The sequence below is a fragment of the Giraffa tippelskirchi genome, chromosome 9 (genome assembly GCF_054371585.1).
Source record: "Giraffa tippelskirchi isolate mGirTip1 chromosome 9, T2T-mGirTip1v1.2.pri, whole genome shotgun sequence".
NCBI lineage: Eukaryota > Metazoa > Chordata > Mammalia > Artiodactyla > Giraffidae > Giraffa > Giraffa tippelskirchi.
This window is the reverse complement of record NC_137283.1, coordinates 154,755,333-154,768,896: the sequence shown is the minus strand read 5'-3', so window position 1 is coordinate 154,768,896 and position 13,564 is coordinate 154,755,333. Positions and strand designations below refer to the sequence as shown.

At 45.5% G+C, this 13,564-nt stretch overlaps 2 protein-coding genes across 44 annotated transcripts in view; one reads left to right on the top strand and one right to left on the bottom strand.

Moving 5' to 3' along the window:
* TFB1M (transcription factor B1, mitochondrial) overlaps nt 1-13,472 on the top strand; it is an 80,734-nt gene extending 67,262 nt beyond the window's left edge. Inside the window, exon 8 of one of the 2 annotated variants that reach the window (XM_081529232.1) lies at nt 10,958-13,472. In XM_081529232.1, coding sequence (XP_081385358.1) covers nt 10,958-10,978 — 21 coding nt within the window. In that variant the 3' untranslated portion in view covers nt 10,979-13,472. Of the gene's footprint in view, nt 1-8,101; nt 10,391-10,957 lie in introns of those variants that run through there. The other variant, XM_081529233.1, reaches the window with a different exon arrangement.
* Nucleotides 1-13,564, bottom strand: part of TIAM2 (TIAM Rac1 associated GEF 2) — a 230,158-nt gene that overhangs the window by 5,069 nt on the left and 211,525 nt on the right. For 34 of the 42 annotated variants that reach the window (XM_081529173.1, XM_081529179.1, XM_081529192.1 and 31 more), the window contains 6 exons: nt 11,174-11,242; nt 10,133-10,258; nt 8,974-9,082; nt 3,400-3,579; nt 1,383-1,501; nt 253-361 (listed from right to left, as the gene is read on the bottom strand). In XM_081529173.1, coding sequence (XP_081385299.1) covers nt 253-361; nt 1,383-1,501; nt 3,400-3,579; nt 8,974-9,082; nt 10,133-10,258; nt 11,174-11,242 — 712 coding nt within the window. Of the gene's footprint in view, nt 1-252; nt 362-1,378; nt 1,502-3,399; nt 3,580-8,973; nt 9,083-10,132; nt 10,259-11,173; nt 11,243-13,564 lie in introns of all 42 variants that reach the window. The other 8 variants (XM_081529187.1, XM_081529194.1, XM_081529176.1 and 5 more) reach the window with 1 other exon arrangement.

Sequence of the window (13,564 nt, the reverse complement as noted above, 5' to 3'; positions counted from 1 at the left end):
TTCAAAAATAGACCCAGGAGCTCTGTTCCTGTAACACTTGGCCAGAACTGCCAAGCCAAGCAGCAGAAGGGAGAAGAAGGTTGTGTGTGTACAGGGCAAGGCTTCTAAAGAGCTGGAAGCTGCTCATGTTAAATCAAAGCCATTAGGGCAGTTGATTCTAAGTCCTTCTGGAAATCAGGAGTTTGCGGGTTTCAGAGGTTGTTCATTCTTGCCAGCCCATCAAGTTTACATTCTTGTGCATGGAATACTAACCAAAAACTGTGAGTTCAAGGTCCTTTCTGGCTTTTCCTAGAGACAGAAATGGATTCAACCAGGACACTGTAGAGTGCATCAGAAGCTCCCCCATTGAAAGTTCTGTGACCTAAATGGTAAAAACAAGATCAAGACGACATGGAAATCTGGGGGCTGGGGTAGGAAGGTGTCTCAGGAGAGAGAGGGATCACACACATATGGTCATGGCTAAAAGTCAAGTATGTCCCATTTTTATGGTTCCCATGAACACAGACGGCTTTAAGGGTTTGAAAAGACGAGCTAAGCACCAAACTAAAAAATAGAGGTGAAGGCATTTTGCTCCAAGGCGCACACACTGTATGTGGGTGAGAGTGACCTGTGGGATAGCATTCCTTCCACGCCAGGGTCAAGGTTCATCCCAAGTGCCTTTGTTAACATTTCATCCAGGACCTAGTACACTCACCACCTCTAATCCTGAAACTACACAGGGCCTGCTAATAAAAGAGGTACCAACATTGAAACTGACTGTAATTTTAAAAAAAAACACCTAAATTCCAGCTGTTTTCCGTTCTTGCCTTTTTCTACTTAAACTACATTGCTTCTTATGTGTAGGCTTTTTAAAGCTCAAGATGCTAAATTTGGTAATCCAGCCAGAGAAGAAAAGTAGGGAAATTGTCAAATTCCACTTAAACTGCTTTTGTAAGTAGGGAGGTAGCCACCAATACTTGAGGTTAGAAAAGGAAAAAAAAAGAAAAGCCTTCAATTCTCTTTCCACATGCTGACTCCCACTGCCTTTATCCCTCCCCTCCCCTCCTACGGCCCCAGCTCTCCATTTATATTCTAGCCTCTGGGATTTGTCTTGACCTCAGGCTCCACAGGAAAAGGAGGAAGAGGTACGGATACGAGCTAAGTACTAGTTCTTTTGGTACAGTATTTATTAACAGATGGTTATGTCTTTAGACCAATGCAATCAATTTTATGTTACATTTATACCTAAATCGTGTGGCTTATTATAAGCATTAGGATCAAAAAGAAAATTTTAGGCAATTTCTCCTGCAGGAAGGCCCTAACTGGGTGGCCTGGTCTGGAGGTCACCTCCAGACCCATGGTCACAGGCATTCAGCCTCTCGGAATTCGAAAATCCTACTGACCTCCTTCTCTGTTCCACTCTGCTCTGCTACAAGCTGGTCAAACACGGTCCCATAATCTTCATATATCTTCTGCATCTCATTGATGTGGCTGGCTACTTTTTCCATTGCCTTTAGTGCTTCTGCAAAATACGCAGTCATAATCTGTTTTACAACTTTGCTTTGTTTGAAATCCTACGCAACAACAATAATGAAAAACCTTAAGGTTCAAGCCAGAATTCCAGAATTCGAGACCAGTTCTTAACTAACAGCAGCATCATTCAGGTAGGGCTCAAATAGCCCATGGTTATCTAGTTATAATGAAGAACAGCAAAATTATCTTCCACCTCAAATTCTCCTTGAAATGAGGCAGAGTACAAGTAAAAAGCATCACTAGTAATAACATCTCCCATGTATTGAGCACTTTCTATCTGGCATATTCTCCTAGGTGATTTACATAAGGCATCTCATTTAATCCCCACAGTAATGCAATCAGAATAGGACCTATTATTGATCCCATTTTACAGATGAGAAAATTCAGGTGCAAAGGTGGTGGGGGGGGGGGGTTTGCCAGACATGAGGAGCCAGAATTAAACCCAAGGCCAATACCTGCTCTTAAGTTTTACCCTCCTCCTGGACCACTTAACTGGAATAGTGATCAATGACAGTTCTTTAAGAAGAACTTACAAAAGGCTCTGTAAATAGCCCCTTTCCAGAGCAACTGTTTGCATTTATGTTTGGTGTTAATTTGAATTTTCCACATGGGCATGTGAAGGACAAAATTATTTTTGTCAAGGTCAAAAAGCAAAATTTCAAGTCACCTCCAAACTCACTATTTTTCATATCTTGTTCTTCTGATTCAGGACTTGAATTCCATCTTTAGAAGAGGGACTTTCAGAGAGCAATTTTTTTTTTAACAGACCCGTTTTAAAGACCATCTCAGTGCAAAGTGAACTATTCACATAGCAATTGAATCCTAATTTGTATCATTTATGTGTAAGTTTTAACTTTCATACCAAAAAGTTTATCCTTATTACTTATGATACAATATGCTTGACACAGAAAAACCGTTTCATTTACACTTTGCACTGTTTGCTATTCAGTAATACTAATATTTATTAGTAAGTTTGTTTCCCTCTCCATGTGCTTATTATGTGCAGCTTAACTGGATCTCCTAGTCCTGACACATGGAGAACAAATCCCTCTTACTCTCCAAACAGCATCTCTTTAAGGGGTACTCATCGCTGTTCAGTCACTAAGTCGTATCGGACTCTGAAACCTCGTGGACTGCAGCACACTAGGCTTCCCTCTCCTTCACTATCTCCTGCAGTTTGCTCAAGCTCATGTCTGTTGAGTCGGTGATGCCATCTAAACCATCTCATCCTCTGTCGTCCCCTTCTCCCACCTTCAATCTTTCCCAGCATCAGGGTCTTTTCCAGTGAGTCAGCTCTTCTCATCAGGTGGCCAAAGTATCGGAGCTTCAGCTTCATCAAGTCCTTCCACTCTAATTACTATCAAAGTGAGGGGCCCTGTGTATTTGACAAGCTTAGACTGATAATTTCTGAGGTGACAAAGAAGGCAGGTTGTGTCAACTGTAAAGCTTCATCTGTCCTTGGGAGTTCAGTCTCCGCTCGCAGCTCTCCACAAGGTGGAGCCTCACACAGCAGAATGGATCAGGAAACAACACAGAACCTCACAAAGTTGTGGGGAAACAGGCCCGGGCATAGGTCCTGGCAGCACTGTTTGTTAGACCCGTGACCTGAAGCTATTTATTTCAACTCCCTGAGCTTAAATTATGTTCTTTGAAAAATGAAAATGGAATCATCCCTCCCGAGGGATATTCCAGTGAGATAATTTTTGCCCAAATATTGTGCCCATCTACAGGGGTGGGCATAATAGCTAGCCATTTGCACACACTAACATGGTATCTAAGGTGAACAATCACAATGCTGAGAAACGTTCCGAATGTGAAACCAAGCAGCGGGAGAGAGGAGCTTGCAGGCCGGGGGGTGGCTGTCAGGGTACCACCCCCGCTTCTTACCTGTGAGGTGGTAGTGCTCCTCGCTCTCGTGGTCTGTCAGGGACACCAGCTCCTTGAGCAGCAGCGGGTACTTGAGCACCCTCTGAACAGGCTTGATGAGGTAAGATTCCAACGTGGAGGAGTGCTGCTTGGTGGGGTTCCGGGCGTCCAGAAAAGCCTTAAAGGCTTTATCAGTTTTAGCTGCAAGCAGATGGATTAAAAGACCCTTAGAAGAGCACAGCAGGATGATGTAAATTCTACTTCCTTTAGGTTTTAATGGGATTACAGATGATCCACTGCTACAGTCCTCCTAATGACATCCTTCCAGGAAAAAACCAACTGCACCAGTGGGTCACGCACCCGCTGTCAAGGATTCAGCGTCACTGCTCTGTGATGAATCCCACTAGCAAAGGGAGCTTACTTGGCTGCCAGAAGGGCCCCAACCACAGACCAAAGAACATGGAGTCAAAATGCAGCGGGGTCTGACTTTAAAGGCACATTCACCTGCAGACCCATGAGAGAGATTGAAACTCACTTTTTCAGCATCTATACCAAACAATTCATAAAGCCACAAAACAGTACTATCCAAACCTACACCGTACCCCTCACAAGATCCATAGAGCAAAACAAACCAGTATTTTTTTTTCCCCACTGACCTAGGACAGATTGCTACTTATTCTATACACTTAAGGGCTATTTTTAAAGCAAGATCTTTTTTTTTCCTTTCCTTTAAAAATAAGTTGACAAGCACTGCAGCTTCCATCTCCATAGCTCCGAGCAGCCTAAACCTTCCACCAGATTCAGACCCCACTGGGCAGTGAAAACCACCTCTCTGTGCGGTGTCATGAAGGTATGCTCATGAACCCAAGTGCATTTAATGTTTACAGAGTGCTTGTGGACACTTCAGCTGTTGCTTTGGATTCCACATGCTGGCACTGGTTCACCAGCCGCTGGAATTCAGCCAATTTGAATGAAGACAAACCTTTATTTGGAGTGTTATACAAAAGGCACAATACAACTTGTAGGAGGTGCAATACCATTTTGAATATGGCTACCAGACAGCATGGACGGTGAGATGACCTTTCATCTCTGACAAAGAAGGAACTGAGTAAACCATCAGTATGCTTTCAGTTTACTATACTGTCAAGAAGGTATTCCTCAGAGGAAATTAGTTCTTTTTGGTTTAAAGAACTAGAGAAGATAAATTTGGGCTGGGTCTTGTTAACCTCTAAGATTTCACTTAGAGGGTAGCACTCAAAGACCAGTTTTCAACTTGAGCCTATTCTAAGATGCTATGAAGTTCTAGATTTAAACTGAAGGGCAGAATTGCATCAGTGGAAGTGACTGAACACTGTCAGTGTCTGGAGGAACCTTCCACACCCTCACGACACCACAGAGAGACCGCTCCCCTGAAAGAGACACATGGAAGCACCAACTCCAGATTCTTCACGGCAATGCCAGTAGGAAGCATTTGATGAGAGAGACTTAAATTGAAGAAAGTAGGGAAGACCATTCAGGTATGACCTAAATCAAATCCCTTATGATTATACAGTGGAAGTGAGAAATAGATTTAAGGGACTAGATCTGAGAGATAGAATGCCTGATGAACTGTGGACAGAGGTTCATGACATTGTACAGAAGACAGGGATCAAGACCATCCCGATGGAAAAGAAGTGCAAAAAAGCAAAATGGCTGAGGAGGCCTTACAGATAGCTGTGAAAAGAGAAGCCAAAAGGAAAGATATTCCCATTTGAATGCAGAGTTCCAAAGAACAGCAGGGGGAGATAAGAAAGCCTTCCTCAGTGATCAATGCAAAGAAATAGAGGAAAACAACAGGATGGGAAAGACTAGGGATCTCTTCAAGAAAACTAGAGATACCAAGGGAACATTTCATGCAAAGATGGGCACAATCAAGGACAGAAATGGTATGGACCTAAGAGAAGCAGAAGATACTAAGAAGAGGTGGCAAGAATACACAGAAGAACTGTACAAAAAAGATCTTCATGACCCAGATCATCACGATGGCATGATCACTCACCTAGAGCCAGACATCCTGGAATGTGAAGTCAAGTGGGCCTTAGGAAGCATCACTACAAACAATGTTAGTGGAGGTGATGGAATTCCAGTTGAGCTATTTCAAATCCTCAAAGATGATGCTGTGAAAGTGCTGCACTCAATATGTCAGCAAATTTGGAAAATGCAGCAGTGGCCACAGGACTGGAAAAGGGCAGTTTTCATCCCAATCCCAAAGAAAGGCAATGCCAAAGAATGCTCAAACTACCGTAAAATTGCATGCATCTCACACACTAGTAAAGCTCAAAATTCTCCAACCCAGGCTTCAGCAATATGTGAACCATGAACTTCCAGATGTCCAAGCTGGTTTTAGAAAAGGCAGAGGAACCAGAGATCAAATTTCCAACATCCACTGGATCATCGAAAAAGCAAGAGAGTTCCAGAAAAACATCTATCTCTGTTTTACTGACTACGCCAAAGCCTTTGACTGTGTGGATCACAACAAATTGTGGAAAATTCTGAAAGAGATGGGAATACCAGACCACCTGACCTGCCTCTTGAGAAACCTGTATGCAGGTCAGGAAACAACAGTTAGAACTGGACATGGAACAACAGACTGGTTCCAAATAGGAAAAGGAGTACGTCAAGGCTGTATATTATCACCCTGATTATTTAACTTCTATGCAGAGTACATCATGAGAAACACTGGACTGGAAGAAGCACAAGCTGGAAAAAAGATTGCCAGGAGAATATCAACAACCTCATATATGCAGATGACACCACCCTTATGGCAGAAAGTGAAGAGGAACTAAAAAGCCTCTTGATGAAAGTGAAAGAAGAGTGAAAAAGTTGGCTTAAAGCTCAACATTCAGAAAACTAAGATCACGGCATCTGGTCCCATCACTTCATGAGAAATAGATGGGGTAACAGTGGAAACAGTGTCAGACTTTATTTTTTGGGGCTCCAAAATCACTGCAGATGGTGACTGCAGCCATGAAATTAAGACGCTTACTCCTTGGAAGGAAAGTTATGACCAACTTAGATAGCATATTAAAAAGCAGAGACATTACTTTGTCAACAAAGGTCCGTCTAGTCAAGGCTATGGTTTTTCCAGTGGTCCTATATGGATGTTAGAGTTGGACTGTGAAGAAAGCTAAGCACCAAAGAATTGATGCTTTTGAACTGTAGTGTTGGAGAAGACTCTTGAGAGTCCCTTGGACTGCAAGGAGGTCCAACCAGTCCATCCTAAAGGAGATCAGTCCTGGGTGTTCATTGGAAGAACTGATGTTGAAGCTGAAATTCCAATACTTTGGCCACTTCATGCGAAGAGTTGACTCATTGGAAAAGACCGTGATGCTGGGAAGGATTGGGGGCAGGAAGAGAAGGGGACAACAGAGGATGAGATGGCTGGATGGTATCACTGACTCGATGGACATGAGTTTGGGTAAACTCCGGGAGTTGGTGATGGACAGGGAGGCCTGGTGTGCTGCGATTCATGGGGTCGCAAAGAGTCGGACACGACTGAGCGACTGAACTGAACTGAAATGATGAGAGAGAGAAGGGGCTTGTATAGCTTGGCTGCTACTAACCTGTTGACACAACTGAAGAAGTTCCAGTACAAAAGCCTCTCAATCACTTGCCTCTGTCACGGAAAACAACCCTGATTCACTGGCTTCCAGACAGGTGGCAAATCTTCACCAGAGTAAGCACACGAGGGCAGCCTTAACTCCAAAGGGGGCATTCCCCTCTCAGGGGAATCATTTCTCTCTCCTGGGAATTTTATATTAAGAGTTCAAGATTCAGTGGGTTCAGATCCTATTTGCAAGTACACTTGAGAGAATACAGGTAGCCTGGTGACCTTTCCTGGAGACAGTTCAGATGACCTTAACTAGGATGACACATATTTTCATAATATGCCTTCCACTATAGGACCCGTGCAGAATGGGAGCGACCCCTGGGGACCTGTGTCTGTTTGACAGTCTCCATGCAGACTGAATTACTGCCGCTCATGACCTTGAGCTTAAAGGCGTCCTCTCATCTCTGCCACCAGAAATGACAATTCCGAAGAACAGCACAGAAACCTATCTTCTGAGAGAGACAAATTTGAGAATTCTAATCCCCTGCCTCACGAGTTGTGTGATGACTGAAAGAAGCTTTTGGTAATAACATTTAAGCATTTCTGGTTCAGGGCATGATAAAAGAAATGTTTACGTACTGAGGTCTGGGGAAGTCATCCTGGCTTATACCTGAGTTAACTTGAATTTTATGCTAATGAAAACAGCCTGTTTGTGAACTACCAGACATTGTGCATCTTCTTTAATTATTAAAGAAAAGGGTGCACTGACCAGAGGTAAAGGTTATCTGTGTTAAAAATGAAGATTAAATGCCTCCCATCCTGGGACACCAATGCTGGTCCTCCTTCCATAATAAAACCCCCTTCCCAGGAGCCAAGGCCATACTGACTGGCTGTGTGCATGCCGATCTGGTTTTCTTGAAACCCCGGAGGAATGTATTCCTGAACAAGACATAAAACTGCTGACAGCGCTGCTTCTCTGGAGCAAATCCTGAGAGAGTAATCAGAGAAGCCGTCTTCTAGGGTCTAGGGTCCTTGTGCTCAGTCGTGTCTGGTTGTTTGCGACCCTACTCAGTTTGCCTCAAAACTTTCTCCTATTCCTGTTATTGTCTGTTTATTGATTATTTTCATCAACAGGTATTACAGGCATAGCTTGGATGTAAGGTTGTTGACAAGGTGATGGTGACTGTGACACAAACACTCCCTCCAATATCCTACACATGAAGGAGGTCACTGCTGCCATCATATCTCTGACATACTTCCCAGGCTGAGCTGACTGGCCGGCTGGTCACTGAAAACCCAGGAGAATCAGCACACTGACCGCCTGGCCCAAGCTGACCCACTGCAAGTCAGGGGCCAAAAATCAGCCACTCTCCAGCTCCACAGAGTAATGTTTGCTGTTGGCATGAAGGGGAAGAGCGAGACGGATTGGCTACCCCTGTCTACTTGGACTTCAAAAATATAAAAATCTTCGGTTAAAGTCAATCAAATAAAATAAGAGGATAACGCAGAGAGATAAAAGGTACTTCAGTGACAAGCTAGGGGCTGTGATAAAAACCAGCCTCACTAAAGAGCTTTTCATTTTAGTTAACACACATGCCGTGAGTTTGGGGGTAGTTACCTAGTGGTGGTGTTTTGCAGTGGATCCTCAGGCTTAAGAAAAAGGTTAACAAGAAAGAAAACAGCATACATTTCTTTCTACTCCCTCCAGGGGCTTATATTTCTGGTTGCAAGTTTTTAGAGCAAGGAAAAAAGAATTGGTGAAAAAAGAATCCAGCTGTAATTTAACAGCAAAGTGATAGCCAAGCGACATCTCGGCCCTCAGGCACACACATTCACTGTTACCAGAAAACTGAAATAAGTTTGGAACCTCCCCCTTTAATGTTTGTTCATTTCAAGGCCAACAATGGAGCACAACCCATTAAAATTACACTTATCCTTAATGAATACAAATTTACTCTAATTAATTACAATTTCGAAAGTATAGCTATAAAACATGAACCACTTACCTCGCTCTAGAACCTTCTGTACTTTAATATGATTAGCACAGAATCCGCTGTACAGTTTAAAGTGGTCTGCATAATAAAGGAAAGAGCCTCCGAGGGAAAACAGCAGTTTCTAGAAAGAGAGGGAAAGTTACATCAGACGTGGTTCGTTCGATGTCTGCTGGCTCTGGCCTGGCATCTGACCGCTTGGCTGTCACCACGATATTCGTCTTTCAGACACCAGGGCACTAGTGCTTCAGGAAGGCACTGACTGAAGCCAGGGAGCACCATTTGCCCAGCTGATGGCATATAGCCCAGGCATGCCATGAACAGATCTTCAGTCTGACTGAAAAGTTTCCAGCAGCAGAGCCTATTGACACGGTGTGCAGTCAAGGACAAGAAAGAAAGTTCTATCTAAAAAAATACATCTGACATGGCAGGATATAAATAATCTGAGAGGCTCATTAATAAAGCCAGCTCTGCCTTACTTAGGACGAATGATGCTCGCCGTGTATTTCCTTAGTCCCTTTAAGGACCTCATGAAAAAAAAATGAAGTCACTCAGTCATGTCCGACTCTTTGTGACCCCATGGACTGTAGCTCGCCAGGCTCCTCCATCCATGGGCTTTTCCAGGCAAAAATACTGGAGTGGGTTGCCATTTCCTCCTCCAGGGGATCTTCCTGACCCAGAGATCAAACCTGGGTCTCCTGCATCGCAGGCAGAGTTTTGACCGTCTGAGCCACCAGGGGACTCCTCTTGCCAGTCACCAATGCCCACTTGGAGACAGGGCTCCATAGAAGAGGAGGCTCCCTCAGAACAAGTGAAAACCTATGCTTTCCTCCCAAGGTCACATGACCAGAGAGATACAGAATCAGATGCAGGAGGCACTCTTGCCTCAGAAGCAATTGCCCTACAGAGCCTTGGGCAGAGCTGAGTAGGGAGCACGGACATGTCAACAGCAGGCAGACTCCATAAAAGCTGGGCTGCCCAGACGTCTGATTCCCAGAGCATTTACTCAAGGGAGAAGCGGAGCCTTCTTTTACCACCTGCCAGAGGAAAACCATGCAACGACAGCCCTAAACTTATCTTTTCAACAGTCAAGGGACAACGCTTTCTCTTCCAAGGAAGAACTCTGCACTGTACCCAGCTATATTCGCTTTAAACCTACATCTAAAGTACTTACTCTGAACTGCGAGGGGGTTTCAAGTATGTTAAAGTCAGACGATGCTGAAATCCCATCCTCCAGGGTCTCGAGAAACACCTTTTGAAATTCAAGCATCTCTGGCAAACTTCCAAAAAGTGACTCCATCTGAGTGAAGACCAAGATTTGAAAAGAGGGTGTTAGCGATGAAGAGCTAGACACCACTCTGAACTCCCAGATGCACAAATGAATCACAGTCATTCACCAAGGAGGAGACAGAAATAAATCCTTTAAAGAACACAGCGTATTCATGACGGGATAGAGTTCATACACAGAGGGTTATATAGATCTGCAGTCCCTGTAATTCTAGAGTAAGTTTTTAAGGGGATGTCAAGTTTTCAGAATTCAAACTGGGGGGAGGGGGGGAGGGCGGGGAATGGAAGTCAGTAAGAAAGAATTAATAACTGTGAGTTAACACTAAAAAGTCACATATTAAAAGGTAATTTGGGTCACACCTCTACTATAAAAAGAGCGCAGTCGTTCTTAACTCCTGCCACTGTGCTTCAGGGGACAGAAGCCACATAAACAGCTCTGCAGGAGGCCACGCCTAGGTCTCTCTGAAGATTCCCTAAGTCTCTATGTTCCTTTGGGACCACTAGATAAAATCTAGGAGGTCTACTACAGTCCCCAACCTTTAGGGGGACCAATTTCATGGAAGACAATTTTTTTGCACAGCCAGGGGTGGAAAGGAGGGGATGGTTCTGGGATGATTCTCATAAGGAGTGAACGACCTCAATCTCTCGCATGCGCAGTTCACAGTAGGGTTCTCACGTCTATGAGAATCTAATGCCTCCATTGATCCTTCAGGAGGCGGAGCTCAGGCGGTAATGCAAGCAATGGGAAGCGCCTGTCAATACAGATGAAACTTGACTCGCTCACCTGCTGCTCATCTCCTGCTGCTCATCTCCTGCTGTGTGGCCCAGTTCCTAACAGGCCGTGGACCGGGAATTGGGTGACCCCTGCACTAAAGGGCAAGCAGAGACTAACCTGGGGGTCAGTGCAGTGAGTGAGGAAAGTATTTACCTCATCTTGGGTAAGAAAGGTCTCACTCTGAAGTGGCTCCAAATATAAGTCAAAGAGGCAGCTCAGATCCTGAAAGACAAAAGACGACAGTGTTGAACCTGTGAGTCTCCAAAACAGCCAAGCATTGCTCTGGCCACATCTGACTGGCGTTAAGAATGATGATGCTTATGTCTGGTTGAGACTTGGCCCTGAAGGTGGTGGTTCCTTGCTCACCTAATTCAAATAGGTTAAGAGCACAATACAATCAGCATCTGCATTCCACATTTTTCTTTATGGCTCGATCACCTACTCTGTGTAGTTGAATGTCTTACTGGCAGAGCCAGGATCTTTCAGCTGCTGCAGCAGGAACACACCTTTCCCTGCAGAGAAGTGAGGTTTGGCCAGGAACTTCTGTCAGGCATGGCCACATCTGCCGGCCAACCCGGCTTCCTCTTCTGCCTCAGGGAGCCAGGTGATGGCTCCAGCATGGACAGCTGAGCTAAGGGAGGACAGGACGAGGTCTGGGGAGCTCTTCAGCTTCGGGGCTGACGCATTAGCAGAATTTCAAACTCCCAAACTCAAGTGCAAGAAAAATTTTCCAGAGATGAACATCATGATATTTACCATCTAGGCCATCTTTGAGTCTTCACTAAACCTGGGCTCTGACAACACAGAATAGTGGGAGTTGATGTATTTACAAAACTCTTTAGATGAGTTTTGTTTTGTTTTTAATAATTTGAAGCCTAGACCAGCATATAATTTAGTGATGGGAAAGATTTGTTTTTCTTGTTCACTGATTGTGAAGAATTATGAGTTGCAGAGTATTAGAAGTAGGTGACTACATCTGACTCCTCTTACAATCGAGAAACCCAGTTCTGGAGAGCTTGCTAAGGTTAGAAGCCTCCAGAACCTTGTGGTGCAGGTACTGGGAGCAAGTGGACAGGCTCGTGACCCTGAGGGTTTCACAATCAAATGGCTCTGGTCTAACCAACCTCCCAGGACCCCACAGCAGCTGCTTCAGAGCAGAGAGAAGTGGGAATTTCCTGGACTGTCTCTCAGGGAACACACGGGCGCTGCAAACTCCACGTCAAGTGCAGAGGTGCAGGTTACAGAACAAGTAGAAGTCCGTGTTCAATGTCAGCAACAAAAAGAAATTAAAAAATAATGTGTGTGTGTGTGTGCACATGTGTTCCTGCACATGCACGAAGCACAGTAGGTACCAGGCGCTGGTTATTTCATCAGAGGTGGCGGTGGGCTGTGGTCACTCCTGCCCATGAGCAGTGACACATTAGGCTGGCCGCCCTGAGCTGTGACACGGGGGCCCTGAGGAGACGACAGGCGGGATTCTCGCAGAAAGAAAGGAGAGCCGTCCTTTTTATCCACTTGGCCCACAGCATCCATTTCAGTCCCAGACCAGGGTCACGATGCAGCAACCCTCCTGGATCAAGTGGTCCAGCAGTTAAATACACCGACAACAACAGGAATAAAAAGGGGCTTGGATTCCACTCTCAACTGTGCCCTCAACCCTGCGGGTGGGGCCTCCTCAGACATCATCAAGTGGCCACAGCACCCAGACCTGCTGGGCACGGTCACTGTCAGCTCCCTGGACATGCACTTCATCTCCCCACATTTGATGCAGGACGAGAGGCGGTGGGAAAGGCCGTGAAACTGCCATCTCTGCCGCTCTCCTTTGTTCCCTGCGGGACCAAAAGAAGGGGCTGGGGTAGTTCCCCCAGGCTGCCTCGTGTGTTCTCCCAAAGCCTCTGGGTGAGGCCCTGGCAAAGTTTGGAAAAAACAACAGTGATGTTAATAAATGGCAGAAGCTCAGATATGTCTGTGGAGAAAGAAGGTGAGAGCGTGTGTGTGCACGTTAGCTCATGTGCCAAAGCCTAACTCACGGACTCAGCATGTTAGAGCTGGGACAAGAACCCCATCTCAGACCCCATGAGGGCTGCCCTGACTCAGCGTGTTAGAGCTTGGACAAGAACCCCGTCTCAGACCCCATGAGGGGCTCAGAGGGGGGCCGCCCTGACTCAGCATGTTCGAGCTGGGACAAGAACCCCGTCTCAGACCCCATGAGGGGCTCAGAGGGGGACCGCCCAAGGCCACACCGGCAGGTGGAGGCAAGGCCAGGCCTGGATTCTGCGCTGCTCCGCTGCCAGCAAGTGACCAAGGAAGCGAGTTTAAAATCGTTTCAGCAAATACTTCAAGCAAAAGAACTCTGTCTTCCCAGGCACCCGCATTTTTTTGTAAAATGTTTCCCAAACTACTAACTGGAGCCTCTAAGGTAAATAAATGATCTCCCTGGGTTGCAAAAGGCCCAGCCGCTGCTCTGTGTGGTGGCTGGGGATGCCCTAGTGATGCCTGGTGCCTCCCCTGTGGGGCTCTGTCCTGCATGGTGATGTCTGCACT